This window comes from Haematobia irritans, chromosome 4 (genome assembly GCF_050003625.1).
Source record: "Haematobia irritans isolate KBUSLIRL chromosome 4, ASM5000362v1, whole genome shotgun sequence".
In the NCBI taxonomy this organism is placed as follows: Eukaryota; Metazoa; Arthropoda; class Insecta; order Diptera; family Muscidae; genus Haematobia; species Haematobia irritans.
Window position 1 is genome coordinate 192,820,858 of NC_134400.1, and position 27,773 is coordinate 192,848,630.

The following is a 27,773-nucleotide window of genomic DNA, read 5'->3' on the forward strand; positions in this document are numbered from 1 at the left end:
TAAAGATATTCGTTTTTCGCAGGAACGAACTTAGTACTAAGCATAACGCTGAAAAAAATGAAATTTGATGTTGATGATGATTTACAATGCAAAATACAACTTCAAATACGCCAACGGAATTTTTTATTGATTGGCTTTTTCATGAATTTTAATTATTTAAATTGCTTTATAACTCCATACCCACTGATATTTTTCCGATCTCTTTTTTTAATATTTGAAATTAAATTAAATTTTTTAATATTACAAATAACCAAAATAAAGGACTATCACGCTAAAACATGTAAAACTCCCGTATATGGCTATGTTTTGTTCTGAAATGAAGTTCGCAAACTTGAACATTTTCGTTAACGAGAACTGTCTTTGTTTTAATTAGTTCACGCTACCGCGAGTGCACTGTATTTTATTTGTTCGTTATATTTCATTACATTTTATTATTATATTATTGCTAAATTATTTTTGCTTCAATTTTTTTTTTTTTTTTTTTTTTTTTTTATATATCTAATTATATAATTAATCATCTTGAGATTGTATCTATGAGATTGTAATCGTTTGTATGTGAAGCTATAAATAAACAAACTTGAATGTAAAATAAAATTATATCTTTTTATAGCAAATTTTATTACAACTTCGTGTGCAGTGTACAGGTCTTATGAAAACAAAGAATACACGTTGCCATCTCTGACTATGGAATGAATATGTATCTCTTTCTTGTTCACGCAATTACCAAATCCACCAATAAAACTTATCATCTATCTCACTCATTTGTCAGAAACTAACAGGAAATTTCATAGATCGTAGCTTTCGCTTTGCTTCAATTTGTGTGTGCTGTCGTCTACTGTCATATACGTTTTCCACGAATGTGATTTGGTGGTCGTGCTTGCGTTGCGTCAAACCAAAATTAAACTTCTTGTCGGGCGGAACTCCAAGTTTGACTGGTAGGCTAGTGAAAATTTAATAAAAAAGAAATAAAATTTTACTAAAACGGGTTTCTTTTCAAAAGTTTTCTTGATAGAAAGACGCAGAGGTCTGGTGTTCATTTGTTTGCTCAAAGCAATAAATAACACAAAACGATTAAATCGAGTAAAATAAAAAACAGTGTTTTAACAGACCAGCCAGCAAACGACGACGACGGTTGAAGTGTGCACACACCCCACCTCTTGTCCATTAACTCATCATCAGATATTCATTGTCACCTAGTTCAACTGAAAAAAAAAGAAAATGAGTACAACAAATACGGCAGCTGCTCCGGCCCCACAAAGTGCTCCAGCAATGAAGCTGAAAGGTGTCGTCAAACAGGTAAGTCCTCCAGGAAAATTCTATCATTCATCTAAAGTGGAGAACATTACCAATTTGCAAAAGATCTACATTCCAACACATTAAATGTCTGTCAAATTTAGTCTCAGACAATGAACGAACGGCAAGGCATTTACACGGGCACGTCAGCAGCATGGAAAGCTATGGTCAAGAGGAGACGTTAGCTGCTGCGCACAGAAAAGAATACGAACTATAGGGCCTATGAGGGCGAGTAACAAGCTGAACACTATACTCAATTGAATGAAAGTTCGTTCATACAGTGCCAACCTGGCAGATTTCGTTGAGAAAAACCGAATGTTGGCTTCGCAGTCACTGCCAACGTTTTTTTCTTTTCGAATAGTGGCGTTTGCCGGGCTGCCTGCGTATTGTAGCTATTAACCTCACTTTTTCTTCGGTCGTTTTTTTTATTGTTGTTGCTTCTTGTTATCTCTCTTCACAAAAGTAAATTGTCATTCTTGAGGCACCAGGCCAACCAACATTATAATTTTTGTGGAGAACCAACATATTCTTTTGCCAGAAAGGTGGTTGTGGGGTAGATTATGAATTATGCAAATGGTTGGAAGTCATCAGTCGTCTACTTTCAATCCAATACAATATTTTGCGAAAATATTCAGGCTTTTTGAATGTTTATTGAACTTTCACTTTTACATCAAATTTTAATGTTTCATATGTAGTGAGAGAGACAGAGTGGTGTGGTGGCCTGGAATTTGGATCATGCTATCTTTTATCAGTCACTATTGCTGCTGTTGCTGCATCAATTGTTTAAATAACATAACTCGTGGCATTTTTATGGTATATGTCCCCACGCATACCCCTCTAAAAGCAGCAAGGCGAATGAGGCATATGAGTGATTATGACAAACTCCATGTCTCATTTATCCTATTGGAAGAAGTGATATAAATCGAAACATATGTTTACTCATCTTATGAGATAATCCTTATATGGAATGTTAGTATTGACAGGTCATAACGTGAAAATAATTTTTAAATCTATGTATTTAAAATGGCAACCCCAAGCGGTTTTGTTTGCTTTATGTCCATATGGTAAACAAATTTGTATACCCACTCGATCGTATGTTGGGGCGTATACCAGCATTGTCATTGAGCTTGTAAAGCATCATAGAATTAGGTTTAATAGTTCTTATTGGTCTAGCACAAATTGTCATGGTATTTCTCTGCCATTGGAATCATTCAAAAAAGAAAAAAATATATCCTCCCTGTGTACTAAGAATCATAGGTAGTATCTCAGTTCTGATGGTGAAAAAGTGTGATCACTGTTCGTTCTCCGTTATCAGAAGGCGGTCCCCTGTCTTTGATATAAATATAGGACGTAGCGCGGCACTATTATATCTTATCAATTGTGATACAATCCCCTGTGGCATCACAACGGGCTTGATATTCTAACAAAAACCTCAATACCTACCAAGGGATGTAGCCATTGCCTAACACGATGGGCATAATTTAAGACATTCGTAAACGTAATCCTCACTACATGGACAAGCAGGAGTTAAATTTTAGAGTCAATGGTATGAAAATTCAGGCAAATACCAATCTACCTTCTCGGGGTTAAATTCTGCAACCTCTTTAAGTATAAGAGAACGAAACCAAAGCCCACTAATTAAGTGAACGATGGGAGTTTGACCGAAAAATCTGCTTCGGCATTCGGCAAAAAATTGATAATTGGAGAATGATAGTGCCAATTGCCAACTTCAATTAAAAACAAAATTGCTACATTTAAATTGTGTAATTAAGTTTTATTTTAATTAAGTTATCATTTGCACCAATTAAAGTTTTAATAATTTATTCTTTCCGATTCAATTAAAATTTTAAATAAAAAAAATTGTGGCGACTTTTTTTATGGCTCACATGATAGTTCGGAAAAGTAGATATTTGGTCTATTGTAGATGTCGCGATTGTATAATGTCATCTGGGTAAAATGCTGGCCTAACAGGGACATATTGAAGATACTGGTCAGGTACTCTTCTCCTGGTTAATTTAAACAACGCCATTTAAATTTCGTTTGGGCCAGCTCTGTTGATGACATCTGTTTTTAACACGTACACTGATGGGACAGCCGCTGGCCTATGAGTTGGACCCATCGGGTCAATTCGGTACAGAGAACCCGTCGCCGTGGGTTTGAACAGGATTCATGACGATAGTAGTTTTAGCCCAATTAAGATCAGGCAAGTGCAGCCGCCTCAATTCCTACTTATCAGTGATTGATAGCAGCGAAGCTGACGTATGTCCAATTTGCAACCAAGGGCCACACGACACGCGTCATCTTTTCTCTTGCCCTGCTAAACCAACCCGACTTACCACCAGATCACTCTGTACGCACCCCACCTTAGTTGCAGAGTTCCTCGATCTGGCCACAAGCTGAAGTACCAGAGCGTATAACATAAAAATGGATGAAATCACAATAAACTGTTACAACAACAACAATATCTGTTTTTATAGCAGCTTAGAAAAGCTTATATGATAATCCTTCGCTCCGGCTACAACGCATCCCATTACTGTGGGAGACTGATTTATATCACTGATGATATTCAGATTAAGATTAACAGCTATTTTTTGGTAATGAATGAAATGATCTTCGCCTCTGATTAGTTCTATTTAGATAGCTACTTTGCTGGTGTTGGTAAAGCGTTGTATATCAATGCCACACCGCTTGGGAATCAAACCCGGTACCGAAGTTTACGACATCCGTAATTTTCGACTGTATTATGCCGTTGATCCGCAGATCATTTATGCAAATAATAAGCTATACCAACTCCGTGATCGATCCTAAGCTTACGATTTCAATATTACTCGCATCTCTTCCGTTTAATAGCCGTTAAAAGTGACTAAAGTCCTTTTCCATCCACAGGAAGAGAAATTCTGCGCTTGATCGCGAGCTACATTGGGATATAAATGGTATTAGATTCCTTCATAAAATTATCATAATAAATTGTATAGCCTTATGTGGGCCTGTAGCAAGACCGTCTAACGTACCACAATACTCACAGTGTCACCTTGGTTCATAGGGTTTTTGTTCCTATTAAAAGAACTTTCAATAGTTCATCTATTCATTTGGGGAATTTGTGCAAATTGCACTTTAAATCCAAGGTCTTCTCTGATACCATACAGAGAAATGGTTGAAAATTTTAAGGTTTTTGATTGATTTTTATCTATTGGATAATAAATGATGATAAACTATTCTGAAATTTGAACATCAGTTTACAAATGTGACTGATATCTTATGGCAGCTATTTTTTCCAATTTTGATTGCTTTTGACAAAAGCCAAAAACTTTCGAATTTTCGGGAATATCGGATAAAGCGCAGTATTCTGTGAACATTAAATACATGCAAAAAAAATAAAAAATTCTGATACAGTCGTCAAATTAGAAATAAAACAAGTATAAACGGCCGTAAGTTCGGCCAGGCCGAATCTTATGTACCCTCCACCATGGATTGCGTAGAAACTTCTACGAAAGACTGTCAGCCACAATCGAATTACTTGGGTTGTGATATCTTAAATCGTTTCTAAATTGTGTGTTAGTCCATACGTGGTATACATTAGACAAAAAAGTATGTGTATGGATCGGTTTATATGGGGGCTATATATGACTATGGACCGATTTCGACCAATTTTTCCATGGGAGTTTGAGGCCATATATTAACACCACGTACCAAATTTCAACTGAATCAGATGAATTTTGGTCTTCCAAGAGGCTCCGGAGGTCAAATCTGGTGATCGGTTTATATGGGGGCTATATATAATTATGGACCGATGTGGACCAACTTTTGCATGGTTGTTAGAGACCATATACTAACACCATGTACCAAATTTCAGCAGGATCGGATGAAATTTGCATCTCCTAGAGGCCTCGCAATACAAATCGGGGGATCGGTTTATATGGGGGCTATATATAATTATGGACCGATGTGGACTAATTTTTGCATGGTTGTTAGAGACCATATACTAACACCATGTACCAAATTTCAGCCGGATCGGATGAAATTTGCTTCTCTTAGAGGCCTCGCAAGCCAAATCGGGGGATCGGTTTATATGGAGGTTATATATAATTATGGACCGATGTGGACCAATTTTTGCATGGTTGTTAGAGACCATATAGTAACACCATGTACCAAATTTCAGCCGGATCGGATGAAATTTGCTTCTCTTAGAGGCCTCGCAAGCCAATTCGGGGGATCGGTTTATATGGGGGCTATATATAATTATGGACCGATGTGGACCAATTTTGCATGGTTGTTAGAGACCATATAGTAACACCATGTACCAAATTTAAGCCGGATCGGATGAAATTTGCTTCTCTTAGAGGCCTCGCAAGCCAAATCGGGGGATCGGTTTATATGGGGGCTATATATAATTATGGACCGATGTGGACCAATTTTTGCATGGTTGTTAGAGACCATATACTAACACCATGTACCAAATTTCAGCCGGATCGGATGAAATTTGCTTCTCTTAGAGGCCTCGCAAGCCAAATTTGGAAGTCCGTTTATATGGGGGCTATACGTAAAAGTGGACCGATATGGCCCATTTGCAATACCATCCGACCTACATCAATAACAACTACTTGTACCAAGTTTCAAGTCGATAGCTTGTTTCGTTCGGAAGTTAGCGTGATTTCAACAGACGGACGGACGGACGGACGGACATGCTCAGATCGACTCAGAATTTCACCACGACCCAGAATATATATACTTTATGGGCTCTTAGAGCAATATTTCGATGTGTTACAAACGGAATGACAAAGTTAATATACCCCCCATCCTATGGTGGAGGGTATAAAAAACATTGATTTCGACACTTTCAATTAATATTTTATTTGTTTCATAAATTTTTATTGAGATAATCTATAATTTATTGTTTTATTGTTTATCTTTTAATAATAAATGAAAAGATGAAATAATATTGATGTAATTTTACCATAGTTTATACTCCCTTTTCCTATTATATTTATAGTTGGATTTATCTTTTGAATCAATGAAAAATATGACGCTAATTATTTCCGTATATAATTTTCAATTACATATTTTGTATTTTGAAATATTTTTTACATTTAAATAAAATGTTAATTAGGTAAATTAATATTTTAATTAAAAATGTCGATCATTTTCTTAATTCTAATTTTATTTAAAAGTTAAATGTATTACTTAATTTTCAAATTGATTACGTTTTTAGTTTCAACTTTAAAATTGAAAATATTTTGCTGATATTTTTTCTGTGTGACTAGAGGAACGGCAGACATGTGTAGAGCATAGCTAAATAAAAGGTTTTAATAGTAATTTCAATGAAGAAAGAAATCTAAATCTAAAATCTAAAAATTTTAAGTAGATCAAAGCTCTATACCTAGGTTCTTATTCTTAATTTTAAGGTGGTAATATTTAACAGGTTGGCTGATAAGACCCCGGTCTAACAAAGAAAAACACATTTTTTTTTGTCAAAATTCGTTTTTATTATTCAACATAGTTCCCTTCAAGAGCGATACAACGATTATAACGACCTTCCAATTTTTTGATACCATTTTGGTAGTACTCCTTCGGTTTTGCCTCAAAATAGGCCTCAGTTTCGGCGATCACCTCTTCATTGCAGTCAATTTTTTTCCCTGCGAGCATTCTTTTGAGGTCTGAGAACAAAAAAAGTCGCTGGGGGCCAGATCTGAAGAATACGGTGGGTGGTTCGAAGCCCAATTCATGAATTTTTGCCATCGTTCTCAATGACTTGTGGCACGGTGCGTTGTCTTGATGGAATAACACTTTTTTCTTCTTCATATGTGGCCGTTTTGCCGCGATTTCGACCTTCAAACGCTCCAATAACGCCATATAATAGTCACTGTTGATGGTTTTCGCCTTCTCCAGATAATCGATAAAAATTATTCCATGAGCATCCCAAAAAAACAGAGGCCATTACTTTGCCAGCGGACTTTTGAGTCTTTCCACGCTTCGGAGACGGTTCACCGGTCGCTGTCCACTCAGCCGACTGTCGATTGGACTCAGGAGTGTGGCGATGGGGCCATATTTCATCCATTGTCACATATCGACGGAAAAACTCGGGGTTTAATACGAGTTAACAGCTGTAAACACCGCTCAGAATCATCAACACGTTGTTGTTTTTGGGCAAATGTGAGCTCGCGCGGCACCCATTTTGCACAGAGCTTCCGCATATCCAAATATTGATGAATGATATGATCAACACGTTCCTTTGACATCTTTGAGGCCTCTGCTATCTCGATCAACTTCATTTTGCGGTCATTCAAAATCATTTTGTGGATTTTTTTGATGTTTTCGTCGGTAACCATCTCTTTCGGGCGTCCACTGCGTTCACTCACCGTCCTCCGTGCTCATTTCACCACGCTTGAATTTTTTATAGCAATCAATTATTGTTGATTTCCCTGGGGCAGAGTCCGGAAACTCATTATCAAGCCAAGTTTTTGCTTCCACCGTATTGTTTTCCCTTCAGAAAACAGTATTTTATCAAAACACGGAATTCCTTTTTTCCCATTTTTTCACAATAACAAAAGTTGCTTCACAAAAGACGCTCTATCTCACAAACTAATTGACTTACAGACGTCAAATTTTGACACGAATCATTTGAAGGTTGGTACTATATAAAAATAATATGCATTTAATACTAGCGACGCCATCATTGTGTCAGACCGGGGACTTATCAGCCAACCTCTTAAATCGTCTCGCATCCATTTTATAGACAGCTATTGTATTTAGAATTGTAGGACAACATCTGTTTTTTTTTTTGTTTTGTATTTTTGCTAACATCGTCAACTCTCTTCAGTGAGCTATTGTGTTAATTTATAATATGTACTATATACAGCTTTTGTTATTCCTATACTACCCCACATTTGCCTGTCCTAAACTCCAGTATAAAACTTCATAGTTGTATATTTGACCTGTGTGTTTTATATTTAATAGTAGCAGACATGCGTATTATTCTCCAATATTAACAAAAATAATAATTCCATTTGCCAGATCATCAAATTTTACTTTATGCACCTTTAAAGAAAATATCTATAGCAACGACAGCAAACACTGAAAACGATGAACGTGTACATTTTAATAAATTTTGTTTTTGTATTTTTACTTCAGTTTTTGTTTCTTTTTTTTATAAATCTTTAAAAAAATACAATAACTGATAGGAAGCTCTTATCATTCGTATGGTTGATTCGATTGCCAACTTATGCATTATAGCCTTTTTTGATAGCATGTCTGCACAATATGATGATGGTGTATATCTATGAGCACATTTGATCGCTGTTGCCACAAGTCATTCAGTCATTGAATTGTGTTGACTGACTTTTGGGGAGGGAAATAGTTGTTTGACTACTATTTAACATATTTACTTTGATTTTCTTTATATATTTATAGGTTAGTGCTGTATAGTAGTCTCTTCCATTCATTCACTCACTCACTGCTTCACTTGTTGATAACACCAATATACCGCCACCTAAACACATTCCTCTATTTACCGGTTGAATATATTGTATAAATGGATTGGTATTTATCTATATTCGTGTTATTTTCTTTGTTACTTATTCATATGAGTCAATGACTTATGTTTAACCCAAGTGAGATTATGTCTCATAAAAAGAGTCGAAGTAGGCAAATTATCTTGGTAGTAATAATTTTTAAGTTATTGGACTTGTTTGTACATTGTATAGAGAAGTACTAGGTAAAACAATTGCCTTTGGCAAGTTTGGCAATTCAAATATAAAAAGTATTAAAGATGGGAGTCGAACCTACAAATCCCTTTTATAGGGACATTGGCGGCAAAGCTGAGGGTGATTTCGAATCCCTTTAATAAATTTTTTGAAGTAGACCTAAAGGGTGAAACGGTCAAAATTTGGTCAATATAAACTTGACGTATTTCTTTCAATTTTGCATTTAAAAAACCTGAACATCCCTCATTTTGAAGGTGTGTGTGTGTAGAATGTTGCTCCTATTTTGATTTTGGAATTCACTCTTCAGTTGTCAAAATGTCGTCTAAGCAAGAAGAGCAGCGTATCAAAATTTTGCTCGCGCAACGCGAAAATCCGAGCTACTCGAACGCAAAGCTGGCAAAATCGCTAAAAGTTGCCAAATCAACCGTTACAAATGTAATTAAAGTGTTTGGGGAACGTTTGTCGACAGCCAGGAAGTCTGGATCGGGGGGAAATCGAAAACCGGAAGCCGCTGAGACGACAAAGAGAGTTGCCGGTAGTTTCAAGCGAAACCCTAACCTCTCTCTCCGAGATGCCGCAAATAAGCTGGGTGTATCGTCTACAACCATGCATCGAGCCAAAAAACGAGCCGGACTATCGACTTACAAGAAGGTAGTGACTCCAAATCGCGACGATAAACAAAATACGACGGCCAAAGCGCGATCCCGGAGGCTGTACACGACGATGCTGACGAAGTTTGACTGCGTGGTAATGGACGACGAAACCTACGTCAAAGCCGACTACAAGCAGCTTCCGGGACAGGAGTTTTATACGGCAAAAGGAAGGGGAAAGGTAGCATATATTTTCAAGCACATAAAACTGTCAAAGTTCGCAAAGAAATATCTGGTTTGGCAAGCCATCTGTACCTGTGGCTTGAAAAGCAGCATTTTCATAGCTTCCGGGACTGTCAACCAAGAAATTTACGTGAAAGAGTGTTTGAATAAACGTCTGTTGCCTTTCCTGAAGAAACACGGTTGTTCTGTACTGTTTTGGCCGGATTTGGCATTTTGCCATTACGGTAAAAAGGCCATGGACGTGCAGGTGGTTCCCAAGGACAAGAACCCTCCCAACACGCCAGAGCTCCGCCCAATTGAGAAATACTGGGCTATTGTCAAGCGGAACCTAAAGAAGACCAAAAAAACTGCTAAGGACGAGCAGCAGTTCAAGGCAAACTGGCTTTCTGCGGCGAAGAAGGTGGACAAGGTGGCTGTACAAAATCTGATGGCAGTTGTCAAGCGTGATGCCCGGCAATTCGGATTTGGAAAAGCGAAAGCCTAACTGAATATTTTTCCTGAATTTTATACTAATTGAACTTGAAAAAGAAATTTAATTTGATTTTTTAAATAAACGATTTCACCGATTTACACGCGTTTTCCCTTGACCAAATTTTGACCGTATCACCCCTTATTATGAAATTGGCATGATAGCTTAGTACCTTATCCGGGTCTCATACGGTATTAATTTCTCAATGAAAAGAAAACGTACTTGGATATTTCTATAGAAAATTTTGCCAAATTTTTACTTCTATAAAAAATTTTGCCAAAATTTTACTTCTATAAAAAATTTTGCCAAAATTTTACTTCTATAAAAAATTTTGCCAAAATTTTACTTCTATAAAAAATTGTGCCAAAATTTTATTTCTATAGAAAATTTTGTCTAAATTTCATTTCTATATAAAATTTTGTCAAAATTTTATTTCTATAGAAAATTTTGTCGAAATTTTATTTCTATAAAAAATTTCGTCGAAATTTTATTTCTATAGAAACATTTTTTTGAGAGGAATATTTTGCAAAATCTACCAAAACATAAAGAATTCTATCAATCTACCAAACAGTAAAAAATCTACATTTTTGGTAACCAATTTTGGTAACGTGCCTGTACTCCGTATTGGATGTTGTTGTATGGTTGAACGTTTTCGTCTTACCTTTGGTTAGACAACATTGCATTTTTGCGAAATATAGTGGACGATTGATTCCACGTGTCACCTAAAATCATAGTAACTACAGTGAAACCTCTCAAACTTGGACACTCAGAAAACCGAACACCTCCCAAACATGGGCAGTTGGGTGGGGACATTTGCTATGTTAACACATTAAAATTAACCTCTCAAACCTGGACACCTCTCAAATGTGGACAAAATTTAGGCGACTGTGGATGTCCACCTTTCAGACGTTTTACTGTATATTGTATTGGGTTTTTGGCATTTTAAGGCAAACTTGTACATAGGTGTAAAAATACGAAAGGCTTCGTTCATATTTCAAATGAAAGATAACACTAGTTTACACTGAAAATGTACACTTGATGAGAGTCGTCTTTCCTTATGTATTTGGATCTGCTGAATTCGAAAAAAAAATGTTTAAACATTTTTTATGGAACAGTTTATGAGATATCTCGTTATTTTAAGTTTTTCGCTCTTTTTTCACTAAACAAATTATATCTCGAGTTAGAAATGTCCCATTATATCGTTGTTGGTACTTAAATGAAAGGTATTAAGATAAATAATCATGTATATTTAAAAAATATCGATGCGAAAAAGCCAAATTTTCAAACCAAAAACGTATTTTAAAATGTATGTTATAATGTTATAAACCATTAAAAAATGAAGAGAAACGCGACGGTTTTTCAATGGTTTATAATTTTCTGGCGGAAAAGGTTCATTGTGAAATAATATTTTTTTGAAAATTTGGCCTTTTCGCATCGATATTTTTTGAACCATTTAACTTATCACAGATCCAATTATAAACAATTATTCGTCATCTTAATACCTTTCATTTAAGTACCAGCAATGATATAATCTAACTAACTCGAGAAAAAAGAGCGAAAAACTAAAAATAACGGGATATCTCAAAAACTGTTCCATATTTTTTTTTTAATTTGGCAGATCAAAATAAAAAGTTGCTCTCATCAAGTGTACATGAATTTTTATACCCACCACCATAGAATGGTGACGTTGATATAATAAGTTTGTCATTCCGTTTGTAACACATCGGAATATCGATTTCCGACTATATAAAGTATATATATATTCTTGATCAGGGAGAAATTCTAAGACGATATAACGATGTTCGTCTGTCTGTCTGTTGTAATTACGCTACAGTCTTGATCAGGGAGAAATTCTAAGACGATATAACGATGTCCGTCTGTCTGTCTGTCTGTCTGTCTGTTGTAATCACGCTACAGTCTTCAATAATGAAGCAATCGTGCTGAAATTTTGCACAACCTCGTCTTTTGTCTGCAGGCAGGTCAAGTTCGAAGATTGGCTATATCGGTCCAGGTTTTGATATAGTCCCCATATAAACCGACCTCCCGATTTGGGGTCTTGGGCTTATAGAAATCGTAGTTTTTATCCAATTTTCCCGAAATTTGAAATCTAGAGGTATTTTATGTTTTGGTATAGCCCCCATAAGACCGATCTCCCGATTTTACTTCTTGGGCTTATAGAAACCGCAGTTTTTATTCAATTTACCTGAAATTGGAAATCTAGAGGTATTGTAGGACCACAAATACGTGTGCCAAAAATGGTGAGTACCGGTTCATGTTTTGGTATAGCCCCCATATAGACCGATCTCCCGATTTTACTTCTTGGGTTTATAAAAACCGCAATTTTTCTTCAATTTACCTGAAATTGGAAATCTAGAGGTATTGTAGGACCACAAATACCTGTGCCAAAAATTGTGAGTATCGGTATATATTTTGGTATAGCCCCCATATAGACCGATCTCCCGATTTTACTTCTTGGGCTTATAGAAACCGCAGTTTTTATTCAATTTACCTGAAATTGGAAATCTATAGGTATTGTAGGACCACAAATACGTGTGCCAAAAATTGTGAGTATCGGTCCATGTTTTGGTATGGTCCCCATATAAAACGACCTCCCCATTTGGGGTCTTGGGCTTATAGAAACCGTAGTTTTTATCCAATTTGTCTGAAATTGGAAATCTAGAGGTATTTTCGGGTCATAAAGAGGTGTGCCGAAAACGGTGAGTATCGGTCCATATTTTAGTATAGCCCACATATAGACCGATTTCCCGATTTTACTTCTTGGGCTTATAGAAACCGTAGTTTTTATCCAATTTGTCTGAAATTGGAAATCTAGAGGTATTTTCGGGTCATAAAGAGGTGTGCCGAAAACGGTGAGTATCGGTCCATATTTTAGTATAGCCCCCATAGGAACGATCTCCCGATTTAACTCCTTGGGTTTCTAGAAACCGTAGTTTTTATCTGATTTGCCTGAAATTGTAAATATTCTGGTATTTTAGGCTCACAAAAACGTGTATCGGAATTAGTTTTTATCGGTCCATTTGGTAATGCCTCCATATAGACCAACTTCACTTCTTGAGGGTGTAGAAGGCGCACTGATCATGAAAATTGCTTGAAACTCAATGTAAAATTTCCAGATTTTACTTCTACAGATTTACGATTTCAAATCAAGACGTTATTTTATAATTTTCTTGCACACTTACAAGAGATGTTAATGATTCCTCTAAAACTCAAACCAAAATGGTTCTTATAAATTTAGAATCTGATATAGTCCTCATAGGTGAAATCTTTAAATTTATCTTCGGGAAGTGTCCTCAAGCCCTCCTGAAATTTGAAAGGAAACCCTAATATTTGGTTCATGGTGGTGGGTATTTAAGGGCGTTTTCGTTTCGCAAAAAATATGTTGCCTTAGTGTTACACTACTTTTTTCGTCATTGTATTTTCACTCAAATCCTAGTGCCATTCCAAAATTGTCGAGAATGTTGCACGTTGTTTACCAATCGAAATCGCCATAAGATTCGGCCCGGCCGAACTTAGTGCTGTATATACTTGTTTTTTGTAACTAGTGTAATTGATTTCGTTTCTACTATTTGGAAATTATATAATATGTGGCAGGAAATAAGATAAATATTTTTAAAAATTTAAAATAATATGAAATCATTCACTGGAATTCGAATCAATTCGATTCGATTCTGTAGTTTAGATTTTTCGTTTCGTTTGTATGAGAATACACTGATTACAAAAAATGAGTATTTTTAAATTTTTGTCCTGAGACTAGTCAAATGTTAACAAAGTTATTTTTTATTGGCTCATATCATGACACATCGCAGCCAATTATCGTGGGTGGCTCTTTTTTACATCACTATGTTTATTACTTTAATCGGTCGAAAAGCTGTAAAATGGTACAGGATTGCTCTTCTGCTAATTATAGCATAGTAAAACCAATTTTTACTCCTACAAGTTTTTGCTGGATAAATTTTACTAGAAAAGTACGCAAACAGACCTAATAATAACAGCTGACAGAGCGATAACGCATCAGGGATGGAAAATACAACTTTTAAGAAAGTACAAAAAAGGTACTTTTTTGAGCGAAAAAGTATTTTTCACTAAATTTTAATAAAAATTCCATTGGAATATTATTGTCAAGAGCTCCCTTAAATTGAATTTTAAAGAAAATAAAATTTTGTTTGCCAACTCTAAAATTTTAAATATTTTCTTTTTTTAGTCTTATATCTGCTCACAAAGACTACCGTAGTGTTGTAATCGCGGCTGCCACAGCTCTACTTTATGGTACTACATAAATTTTCTCTGGATAAATAAAAATACATTTTTGCAAAATTTTCTATAGAAATAAAATTTTGACAAAAATTTTCTATTACAAAAAATTGAAATAAAATTTTGACACAATTTTCTATAGAAATAACATTTTGACACAATTTTCTATAGAAATAAAATTTTGATAAAATTTTCTATAGAAATAAAATTTTGACAAAATATTCTATAGAAATAAATTTTTGACAAATTTTTCTATAGAAATAAAATTTCGACACAATTTTCTATAGAAATAAAATTTCGACACAATTTTCTATAGAAATAAAATTTTGACAAAATTTTCTATAGAATTAAAATTTTGACAAAATTTTCTATAGAAATAAAATTTTGGCAAAATTTCCTATAGAAATAAAATTTTGGCAAAATTTCCTATAGAAATAAAATTTTGACAAAATTTCCTATAGAAATAAAATTTTGGCAAAATTTCCTATAGAAATAAAATTTTGACAAAATTTCCTATAGAAATAAAATTTTGACAAAATTTCCTATAGAAATAAAATTATGACAAAATTTCCTATAGAAAAAAAATTTTTTGACAAAATTTCCTATAGAAATAAAATGTTGACAACATTTCCTATAGAAATAAAATGTTGACAAAATTTTCTATAGAAATAAAATGTTGACAAAATGTTCTATAGAAATAAAATTTTGACAAAATATTCTATAGAAATAAAATTTTGACACAATTTTCTACAGAAATAAAATTTTGACAAAATATTCTATAGAAATAAAATTTTGACACAATTTTCTATAGAAATAAAATCTTAACAAAATTTCCTATAGAAAAAAATTTTTTTGACAAAATTTCCTATAGAAATAAAATGTTGACAACATTTCCTATAGAAATAAAATGTTGACAAAATTTTCTATAGAAATAAAATGTTGACAAAATGTTCTATAGAAATAAAATTTTGACAAAATATTCTATAGAAATAAAATTTTGACACAATTTTCTACAGAAATAAAATTTTGACAAAATATTCTATAGAAATAAAATTTTGACACAATTTTCTATAGAAAAAAAAATTTCCTATAGAAATAAAATTTTGACAAAATTTCCTATAGAAATAAAATTTTGACAAAATTTCATATAGAAATAAAATTTTGACAACATTTCCTATAGAAATAAAATTTTCACAAAATTTTCTATAGAAATAAAATGTTGTTGTTGTTCTTTATTGCAGCTTAAAACCATACATTGACTAAGCTACAAGTGTAGCTTAACCAACAGAGGAAAAGAATGTTTGTCAAATTTATTTGGGCAAAGCCCTATAGACTGCAAGATGGTTGGATGGACGCACGTTTCGGAATTACCACATTCCTCATCAGCATCCTCTACTTGCAGCAAAACTATCAACCAATTATCAGAATAAATTCAGGCAGTTTATTAAACCCAACAAAAACCACACTTGAACCCTCCGAAAAAAGGTTTTATATTGATAGCCGGCTTATGCCGAAATAAATTCGAAACAAACATATCTCTTTTCCTATGCCACTGTCAAATCATCGATTTGAATTCATATGGCTGGGTTTATTTTGAGCGTGCCTCCTCTTCTTTTTCCATTTGTTTTGTTTTGTTATAAAATAAATAAAAGTAAATAGAAATAAAATTTTGACAAAATATTCTATAGAAATAAAATTTTGACAAAATATTCTGTAGAAATATAATTTTAACAAAATTTTCTATAGAAATAAAATTTTGACAAAATTTCCTATAGAAATAAAATTTTGACAAAATTTCCTATAGAAATAAAATTTTGACAAAATTTCATATAGAAATAAAATTTTGACAATATTTTCTTTATTTTTGCAAAATAAAAATTGTTGTTAAATTTTTCTCCAAATTTTGGTAGTTTACTTTTTTCTCAAGTTTCGACATAAATTGTAATATTTTGCATTATTTTAGAACGCGATCGATAACTTCTTATCTAGATAGTGTTCGTGTAGAAGCGTAATATAGAATCACGTGCTTTTTCGACTAAAACACTATTGAAATTCAAGCAAATCGTATCTGTGACTGTGGCTTTTACAATATCGAGATTTTCTTCCCGCGTGAACTTGTCTGTTTTGCCAAATTTGTAAAAGACTATTAGCAAATAAGTTTGTTAAAGACTTTCTTAAAATATTAAAATATTTTGTCAAAACTGTTGTACATTATATATGATATCGGCTGATGACTACACAAAAGGTACTAAATCATTCGCGGGGGTACTACGGTACTGACCAGTATGAAAAAGTATTGAAAAAAGTACTATAGTACTGCATTTTCCATCCCTGTAACGCATAAGAAATTCATCACTGTGTGTGTCTGCTATCGATAGAACATTTCAATTGCAACCAACTTCATAAGTTTTTTTTTTCTCAACCCCCACGTTTGCTTGATCATTGCTATAGTTCCGTTCTTTTCTGTACAAAACGTTGATCTGTGAACACGTGTAGTGTGGTGAAATATTTATGGAAAAGTAGGCTTTAGAATTTCATATAGATTTAAATGATTTATATAAATAATTTATGTTAATTTTTTTTCTCACATTGTATTTTAGGTTCTGTCTGGCGATACAGTGGTTATTCGTGCCAGTAAAGGTGCACCTCCACCAGAGAAACAAATTACCTTCTCATATGTTCTTGCTCCCAAGTTAGCCCGCCGTCCTGGTGCCGGTGGTGATGAAACCAAGGATGAACCTTGGGCTTGGGATTCCCGCGAATTTTTACGCCAAAAGCTAATTGGCAAAGAGGTTACCTTCTCTTTTGAGAAGCCTCCAAATTCAAACCGTGAATACGGTTTCGTTTGGTTAGGTGATGAGAGTGGCGAAAATGTCGTTCAGACCATGGTGAAAGAAGGTTTGGTCACAGTACGCCGTGATAGCCGCCCTCCAGAACAGCAAAAACAAGAAGAATTGCAAAAATTAGTTGAATTGGAAGATCAAGCCAAACATGCTGGTCGTGGAAAATGGTCAACAAGTGCCAATCCCAGCGACCATGTGCGCCAAATCAAATGGACTCAAGATAATCCTTCGCAGATTGTTGAATTGTTTGGTGGTAAACCGGTGAAAGCCATCATTGAGCATGTTCGTGATGGTTCAACAGTTCGAGCCTTCCTATTGCCCGACTTCTACTACATTACCCTGATGATTTCGGGTATTCGTTGTCCTGGTGTCAAATTGGATTCCGAAGGTAAACCCGATCTGAATGTGAAGGTTCCTTATGTCGATGAAGCCCGTTTTTTTGTGGAGACTAGATTGTTACAACGTGAAGTTCAAATTCTTTTGGAATCTGTAAACAATGCCAATTTCATTGGCACCATTTTGCATCCCAAGGGAAATATTGCTGAGTCCTTGTTGCGTGAAGGTTTAGCCAAGTGTGTTGATTGGTCCATGGCCTTGATGAAAGGAGGTAAGTTTGTACAGCCATTTGTTTTTGGTGTAATATAAATGTATATGGCATCTCGATCTCAAGTTTAAGATTGAACCCATTCTTTTATTTGGAAACTAAGATGCCCTATCAAAATGACATTATCAAGGTGTTTTTGCTGCATATTTGTCGATGGCTTAAACATTAGTAATTATGTCAATATTTTGAAAATATACATTATTAGATAAATGGTTCGCATTATTGGGTATTACTTAAAGTAGTTACGAGTCATTACTTTTCGAAAGCTTTGAGATAATACCCCATGGTGCTATATAAAATTGTCGGACTCCAAGATTTTTAGATCTTTTTCGCTATGCTCTTTAAATCATTTCACCCCGACTACAAAGCAATGTGATGAGGAATTTACAGATGCTGCTGTTAACATGAAATGTGTTGAAGAATAAAATTTAATTGTCTATAATTATGTAAATATTTTGAAATAATACTATTGTGGAGACTAATGTTCTGCATTATTGGTTATTACTTAAATCTGTTTCGAGTCATTACTTTAGAAAGCTTTAAGCGGATACCCAAATGATGCTATATAATATTGTCGGACTCCAAGATTTTTAGATCTTTTTCACCATGCTCTTTAAATCATTTCACCCCGACTACAAAGCAAAGTCAGGAACTGTTTAGAAGCCGCTTTAATTGCGTAGAAAAATAGAGGTTTACGATGTTGTACATACATATGAAAACAAAGACCGATCCCCTCGTTCATGGAGGCGAGTTTATTATTTGGACAGCACCAGTTCGTAGACACGACAACAAAGAGTTCAACCTAAAAATTGACTACGTGGCCCTACATTGCCTTGAAATTTTTGAACTCAAAAACTATAGACAAATGAAGTGTAATCCAGAAAACTTAAGATGACAAGAGTTTCCATATTTTCCTGTCTTACGACATACTCCTTACCCAGTAAGCAGTTTGACTCTAACTTCAAACATGTAATATGTAAAGTTCTTTACGTTCAGCTCAAGACCTCCGATTTGGCCACTATAAATTTGAAACGTAATGTAGATTTTAAGATAAATAAGCAACAGTATCCCTACGCCAGTTGCTGAAAACGAGGTTCCAATTTCATCTTTGAATTTGAAATAAACGAACGCCCTTATAAATATCAAACAATGGGGTACCCAGTCGATATTGTAAGACCAACTTCCATATTTTTATCTCATCAATGAATGAAGCCCGACTCAATGTTTAGCTCAATGACAAGGGAAGTCCTTGTATTAGCCGAGTCTGAAAGGAGTTCAAAACTTCAGCATTATTGAGAGGGGATAAACTACCGATGGAATAGAACACACGACATTTTTGAATGCAAGGCTACTAACCATAACATAACTATCCATAACCATTGCACCAAGATAGCACGAGCCGATGGAATGGGATTGAATTTTGTACTTTATGCTTTTCAATATAAGTTGGTGTCACCATGCTCTGGCACGACGCATGTCAACCGTGCCATTCGAGTCAAAAATAATCTACCAAAAAGTTTATTCTATAGAAAATTTTGTCAAAATTTTATTTCTATAGAAAATTTTGTCAACATTTTTTTTTTCTAAAGAAAATTTTGTCAACATTTTTTTCTATAGAAAATTTTGTCAAAATTTTATTTCTATAGAAAATTTTGTCAAAATTTTATTTCTATAGAACATTTTTGTCAAAATTTTATTTTTATAGAAAATTTTGTCAAAATGTTATTTCTATAAAAAATTTTGTCAAAATTTTATTTCTATAGAACATTTTTGTCAAAATTTTATTTCTATAGAAAATTTTGTCAAAATTTTATTTCTATAGAAAATTTGATCAACATTTTATTTCTATTGAAAATTTTGTCAAAATTTTATTTCTATAGAAAATTTTTCTAAATTATATTTCTATAGAAAATTTGATCAAAATTTTATTTCTATAGAAAATTTTGTCAAAATTTTATTTCTATAGAAAATTTGATCAAAATTTTATTTCTATAGAAAATTTTGTCAAAATTTTATTTCTATTGAAAATTTTGTCAAAATTTTTTCTATAGAAAATTTTATCAAAATTTTTTTTCTATAGAAAATTTTGTCAAAATTTTATTTCTATAGAACATTTTGTCAAAATTTTATTTCTATAGAACATTTTTGTCAAAATTTTATTTCTATAGAACATTTTTGTCAAAATTTTATTTCTATAGAACATTTTTGTCAAAATTTTATTTCTATAGAAAATTTTGTTAAAATTTTATTTCTATAGAAAATTTTGTCAAAATTTTATTTCTATAGAAAATTTTGTCAAGATTTTAATTCTATAGAAAATTTTGTCAAACCCGTGTAAAAATTGAGGGATCTAATCAGATATGATTAGATCTCAAAATTGGCCCCTTTAGATATAAGCAGATATACCAACATATGATGAGATAGAATTAGATATAAATGTATATCATTCCATATATGACCAGATCTAACATCAGATCCAATAATATATAGGGACAGATATAATTACATCTAAGACATTAGATCTAGGCCAATTTTGAGATCTGATCAGATCTAATTCCATAGTAATTAGATATGATTAGATCTTACCATTTTTCGGATCTACTCATATCTAATTGTATCAAATTAGATCTCTCAATTTTTTCTCGGGAAATTTTATTTCTATTGAAAATTTGATCAAAATTTTATTTCTGTAGAAAATTTTGTCAAAATTTTGTTTCTATAGAAAATTTTGTCAACATTTTATTTCTATAGAAAATTTTGTCAAAATTATATTTCTATAGAAAATTTTGTTTCTATAGAACATTTTTGTCAAAATTTTATTTCTATAGAAAATTTTTGTCAAAATTTTATTTCTATAGAAAATTTTTGTCAACATTTTATTTCTGTAGATAATTTTTGTCAAAATTTTATTTCTATAGAAAATTTTGTCAAAATTTTATTTCCATAGAAAATTTTGTCAAAATTTTATTTTTATAGAAAATTTTGTCAAAATTTTATTTCTATCGAAAATTTGGTCAAAATTTTATTTCTATAGAAAATTTTGTCAAAATTTTATTCTATAGAAAATTTTGTCAAAATTTTATTTCTATAGAAAATTTTGTCAAAATTTTATTTCTATTGAAAATTTGATCAAAATTTTATTTCTATAGAAAATTTTGTCAAAATTTTATTTTTGTAGAAAATTTTGTCAAAATTTTATTTTTATAGAAAATTTTGTCAAAATTTTATTTCTATTGAAAATTTGATCAAAATTTTATTTCTATCGAAAATTTTGTCAACATTTTATTCCTTTAGAAAATTTTGTCAAAATTTTATTTCTATAGAAAATTTGATCACAATTTTATTTCTATTGAAAATTTTGTCAAAATTTTATTTCTATTGAAAATTTTGTCAAAATTTTATTTCTATAGAAAATTTTGTCAAAATTTTATTTCTATTGAAAATTTTGTCAAAATTTTATTTCTATAGAAGATTTTGTCAAAATTTTATTTCTATTGAAAATTTTGTCAAAATTTTATTTCTATTGAAAATTTTGTCAAAATTTTATTTCTATAGAAAATTTTGTCAAAATTTTATTTCTATAGAAAATTTGTGAAGTACCTCTTAGTTGGAGAGGAATATTTGGTAAAATCTACCAAAACATCAATAATTCGTACAATCTTCCATTTTTGGTAGAATTCTATCAACGAACGGATACATGTCAATAATTTGTTATGGCTAAATATAATTTACCAATAGGTTAAATCTTACTTTTGGCCTAGGCATATGGCTTACACGTTTCAACACAATTCATGGAGATCTCGTTCCTTATTGAATCACAAACATTTTTATACTAAAAGTTTATGAATTTGATTTTGCCTCCTATTCATTTCGCTTTGTTTTTTTTTTTTATTATTTCAGGTGCTGATAAACTTCGTGCTGCCGAACGTATTGCAAAGGAGAAACGTTTGCGATTGTGGACTGAATACAAATCAAATGCTCCCACTTTCAATACCAAGGAGAAAGACTTCTCCGGTGTTGTTGTTGAAGTTTTCAACGGTGATGCCATTAACGTAAAATTGCCAAATGGCCAAATAAAGAAGGTATTCCTATCTTCGATTCGTCCACCACGTGACACTCGTGTTGTTGCTGGTGCTGATGGTGAGGAAGTTAAGGCACCACCACGTTCCAAGAACTATAGGCCTCTATATGAAATTCCCTTCATGTTTGAGGCTCGTGAATTTTTGCGCAAGAAGTTGATTAACAAGAAAGTTCAATGTAATTTGGATTATATTTCACCCGCTCGTGACAATTTCCCCGAGAAATACTGTTACACTGTGACCATTGGTGGACAAAATGTGGCCGAAGCCATGATTGCCAAGGGTTTGGCATCGGTGGTTCGCTATCGTCAAGATGACGATCAACGCTCCTCATGTTACGATCAATTGTTGGCTGCCGAAAACCAAGCCATTAAGGGTCAAAAGGGTATGAATGGCAAAAAGGATGCTGCCACCATGCGTGTAAACGATTTAACCGTTGATCATTCCCGCATTAAGATTCAATATTTGCCATCATGGCAGAGAGCCTTGAGGACGGAGGGTATTGTTGAATTTGTAGCTAGTGGTTCCCGCCTCCGCCTTTATATCCCCAAGGATAGTTGTTTGGTAACATTCTTGTTGGCTGGCATATCCTGCCCTCGTTCATCACGTCCTGCCTTGAATGGTGTTCCTGCCCAAGAAGGTGAACCTTTCGGCGATGAAGCTTTGACATTCACCCGCGACCGTGTATTGCAACGTGACGTTTCTGTGCACATTGATACCACCGATAAGAACGGTACCTCGGTCATAGGTTGGTTATGGACTGATAACAACACCAACTTGTCTGTGGCCTTGGTGGAAGAAGGTCTCGCTGAAGTTCACTTTAGTGCCGAAAAATCAGAATACTATCGCCAATTGAAGAATGCTGAAGATCGTGCCAAGGCTGCCAAGAAGAACATCTGGGCCAACTATGTGGAACAAGTGGTGGAGGAGACACCAGTTGTTGAAGAGAAAGACGAAAAAACTCCCGTCGAACGTAAAGTCCACTTGGAAGATGTCATTGTTACGGAAGTTACCGAAAACTTGTCATTCTATGCTCAATCCTGTGCAAGTGGCTCAAAATTGGATACTTTGATGGCGAAATTGCACGCCGACTTCCAATCTAATCCCCCAATTGCTGGAGCCTACACTCCCAAGCGTGGTGATTTGTGTGCAGCTCAATTCTCTGCCGATAATCAATGGTACCGTGCCAAGGTCGAACGTGTCCAAGACAATAAGGCCCATGTTTTGTACATAGATTATGGTAACAAGGAGGTAAGTTTATTTCCCTCACCTACACACACACACATAAAACATGTCTATGCACGCTCCTTAGATCCGTTTCCGTCTCAAAGAGAAACGCTTGAGTCATAAGCTTGCTAGAAAAAACGAAACAGGCTTTATTTCCATTTGAATCGCATTGAGGTTTGGCTAAAATTTGTTATGAATTTAAACTTGGTAGTCGCTATAATTGTTAATGAGAGGCACTATAAATGGAGGATAAGTGGAAGCGGAAGACCAAACTTTAATATTTTTTTAAGGTTAATTGGAAGTTTCTGCAAGTTTTTCATTTCGCTTCAAAAACAATTGACTACCAAGGGCCATACAAGACATTGTGGCAAGAGGGGAATGAAGCCATAAAACTCCAAAAGAAAATGATAATATGAAATAAATGAATTGAAAAAATAGATTTTTTAATGTATTTTTATTTTATTTTTGTTTTAGATTGTTCCATTCACTCGTTTGGCCTCTTTGCCATCTGGCTTTACCAGCGAAAAACCATTTGCTACCGAATATGCTTTAGCATTGATTCAACTGCCTCAGGACAATGAAGACAAAGAGGAAGCTTGGCGTGCCTTCTCTGACGATGTTCTAAATCGCAAGCTTCAGATCAATATTGAATTAAAATCTGGAACCGGTCCTGCCCTTGCTACCATCCACGATCCATCTACCAACATTGATATTGGTAAACAATTGGTATCGGACGGTTTGGTTTTGGTGGAGAAACGCGGCGAACGTAAACTCCGTGAATTGATTGACCAATACAGAGTTGCCCAACGAGCTGCCATGGATGCCCATTTGGCCATCTGGAAATATGGTGACATAACCCAGGACGATGCGCCTGAATTCAGCCGCTAAAGACGCCCGTTAGCCTTCCACAAAAACAAAGCTATGAGCGCATTTAGCAAAAGTTGAATGTTTGTCTGCCACATACCCGCCCTTTAAAATAACAACAACAACAACTATTACAACAAAGTACACGAAAATAAAATCTTTGGAAATTCAAAAAGAAAAACATCCCGTTCAACTCAGACGAAGCAACCAGATTATAAATACTTATATACATAAACTAATACGGTAGAGGTCTATACAACAACAACAACAAAAATCAGTAAACAAAAACAACATAAATTATAAATATTTAATCGTGTTTAAATGAAATATAATACCAAGCTTCCAATACAATAAGTAAACAAATATGAACGAACACCAACAACAAAAGAAAAAAACTCAGCAATCAATCAATCAACAACAAAAAACCAACAACCACAACATTTAAACGATAAATTCCTTTTTTATACATTTAAAATAAAAACTAAATAAATATTATTGAAAACTACAAAAAGAAATCATATTCTAATGGTAGATCTATTATTATTACAAAGAACTAAATTTTTTTCAATTTATAAACAAAAATATATTAAAATATATACCGCTTTTCTCAAGTTAACTATTATTAAAAAAACAAAACAAAAACAACAAACCATATGAAATGAATCCAGAATGACTTAGAAATTTCTGCTTCAACTCCTTTAGTTTTTATGAGAGCCTTGAAATACTTCTTGTTATGTATTTTCCTTCTACACTTCCTGCCCCCCAAATCACTCAAACCCAAATCAAGTTCACTGTTTATTTTTTACAATCACCTTGCGTTTTTCGTATATTTTCTTTTTTTATGATAATGAAGAGAATGATGTTTGATAAACATTTTTTTATTAAGAATTATAAATATTTCATATATATATTTTGTCATTTTTTAAACGAAAATTTTATTTCAAGAAAAATACACGATGTAATTAATAATAATGGAAAAAATAATTGATGTTTCATTTGTTTTATACCCGTTATGAGGTTCTTTGCTATTGGTCTCATAATTAAGGTGAAGCGAATGTCTACTAAATTGGTCAATAAGCTAATTTTGACCAGTAAATGTAAATATACCCAAAATAACGATATTCTTAGATTTAATATACTTTTGGCCGGTTTTCTCATTCTATAGAAATATTTCAATAGAAAGTTTTGTCAAAATTTTATTTCTATAGACAATTTTGTCAAAATTTTATTTCTATAGACAATTTTGTCAAAATTTTATCTCTAGAAAATTTTGTCAAAATTTTATCTCTATAGAAAATTTTGTCAAAATTTTATCTCTATAGAAATTTTGTCAAAATTTTATCTCTATAGAAAATTTTGTCAAAATTTTATCTCTATAGAAATTTTGTCAAAATTTTATCTCTATAGAAATTTTGTCAAAATTTTATCTCTATAGAAAATTTTGTCAAAATTTTATCTCTATAGAAAATTTTGTCAAAATTTTATCTCTATAGAAAATTTTGTCCAAATTTTATCTCTATAGAAAATTTTGTCCAAATTTTATTTCTATAGACAATTTTGTCAAAATTTTATTTCTATAGAAAATTTTTTTCAAAATTTTATTTCTATAGAAAATGTCTAAATTTTATCTTTATAGAAAATTTTGTCAAAATTTTATTTCTATAGAAAATTTTGTCAAAATTTTATTTCTATAGAAAATTTTGTCAAAATTTTATTTCTATAGAAAATTTTTGTCAAAATTTTATTTTTACAGAACATTTTTGTCAACATTTTATAGAAAATTTTGTAACAATTTTATTTCTATAGAAAATTTTTGTCAAAATTTTATTTTTATAGAACATTTTTGTCAACATTTTATAGAAAATTTTGTCAAAATTTTATTTCTATAGAAAATGTTGTCTAAATTTTATCTTTATAGAAAATTTTGTCAAAATTTTATTTCTATAGAAAATTTTGTCAAAATTTTATTTCTATAGAAAATTTTGTAAAAATTTTATCTCCATAGAAAATTTTGTCCAAATTTTATCTCTATAGAAAATGTTGTCCAAATTTTATTTCTATAGACAATTTTGTCAAAATTTTATCTCTAGAAAATTTTGTCAAAATTTTATCTCTATAGAAAATTTTGTCAAAATTTTATCTCTATAGAAATTGTCAAAATTTTATCTCTATAGAAAATTTTGTCAAAATTTTATCTCTATAGAAAATTTTGTCAAAATTTTATCTCTATAGAAAATTTTGTCAAAATTTTATCTCTATAGAAAATTATGTCCAAATTTTATCTCTATAGAAAATTTTGTCCAAATTTTATTTCTATAGAAAATTTTGTAAAAATTTTATTTCTATAGAAAATTTTTGTCAAAATTTTATTTCTATAGAACATTTTTGTCAACATTATATTTCTATAGAACATTTTTGTCAACATTTTATTTCTATAGAACATTTTGGTCAAAATTTTATCTCTATAGAAAATTTTGTTAAAATTTTATTTCTATAGAAAATTTTGTCAAAATTTTATTTCTATAGAAAATTTTTGTCAAAATTTTATTTTTATAGAACATTTTTGTCAACATTTTATAGAAAATTTTATCTCTATAGAAAATTTTGTCAAAATTTTATCTCTATAGAAAATTTTGTCAAAATTTTATCTCTATAGAAAATTTTGTCAAAATTTTATCTCTATAGAAAATTTTGTCAAAATTTTATCTCTATAGAAAATTTTGTCCAAATTTTATTACTATAGACAATTTTGTCAAAATTTTATTTCTATAGAAAGATTTGTCAAAATTTTATTTCTATAGAAAATTTTGTCAAAATTTTATTTCTATAGAAAATTTTTTAAAAATTTTATTTCTATAGAAAATTTTGTAAAAATTTTATTTCTATAGAACATTTTTGTCAAAATTTTATTTCTATAGAACATTTTTGTCAACATTTTATTTCTATAGAAAATTTTTTTCAACATTTTATTTCTATAGAAAATTTTGTCAAAACTTTATCTCTATAGAAAATTTTTGTCAGAATTTAACTTCTATAGAAAATGTTGAAGCCTATTCTAGCCATATTTTTCACAAGTGTTAATTAAAGGCCTCAATTCCAGTCTGTTCATCGCCATCAGACTTTCATAATTCCCGCAGTTCTTTTAATCTCATGTCAACTGGGTTTGCTCCCACCCTCTGAGGAAACCCAACATTTTCACTATAGGTTCTCATATTTGACATGAATCCTATAACGATATGAAGACAGCGTGGGAAAGCGTCCGCATAGACATTAGCGCACTTCGGCACATCTGCTTCCCCAGCACCTTACGTTAGAATGACTAGCCTATTTAATTTGCAGTAGAGTGGGTCATATCCTGCTCGAGATTTTGGGCGCTGTGGATGCAATGAGTTCCCTGAGCTTGTGCCCAGTGTCTTTTCCTACCAATCGAAATGTATGACTATTTGTGCTCACATTAGTTATCTGTCGGGTGTTTAAGCAGCAAATATTTACGGTCTCTTATAGAGAGTCCATCGATCGAGCATACACGAGATAACCGATATAGTAAACATTTTTAAAGTTCGAGATCTTTTTGTACTATTTTGGAACG

General features: G+C 32.5%; 1 protein-coding gene across 1 annotated transcript; it reads left to right on the plus strand.

The window, feature by feature from the left end:
* The first annotated feature begins 798 nt into the window (after positions 1 to 798).
* On the plus strand, positions 799 to 25,168 carry Tudor-SN (Staphylococcal nuclease domain-containing protein 1). Its single transcript, XM_075305713.1, has 5 exons — positions 799 to 935; positions 1,001 to 1,296; positions 17,168 to 18,017; positions 21,915 to 23,344; positions 23,795 to 25,168. The coding sequence occupies exons 2-5, from the start codon at positions 1,219 to 1,221 to the stop codon at positions 24,206 to 24,208; spliced, it is 2,772 nt and encodes a 923-aa protein (XP_075161828.1). The 5' UTR covers positions 799 to 935; positions 1,001 to 1,218; the 3' UTR covers positions 24,209 to 25,168.
* The last annotated feature ends 2,605 nt before the right edge of the window (positions 25,169 to 27,773 follow it).

Bases quoted from the DNA above. Each gene is read 5' to 3' on its own strand.
- Tudor-SN (XM_075305713.1), top strand. From the start codon at position 1,219: ATGAGTACAACAAATACGGCAGCTGCTCCGGCCCCACAAAGTGCTCCA. The intron at 1,297-17,167 runs GTAAGTCCTCCA...ATTGTATTTTAG, and splicing joins TGAAAGGTGTCGTCAAACAG to GTTCTGTCTGGCGATACAGT. The intron at 18,018-21,914 runs GTAAGTTTGTAC...TTATTATTTCAG, and splicing joins CATGGCCTTGATGAAAGGAG to GTGCTGATAAACTTCGTGCT.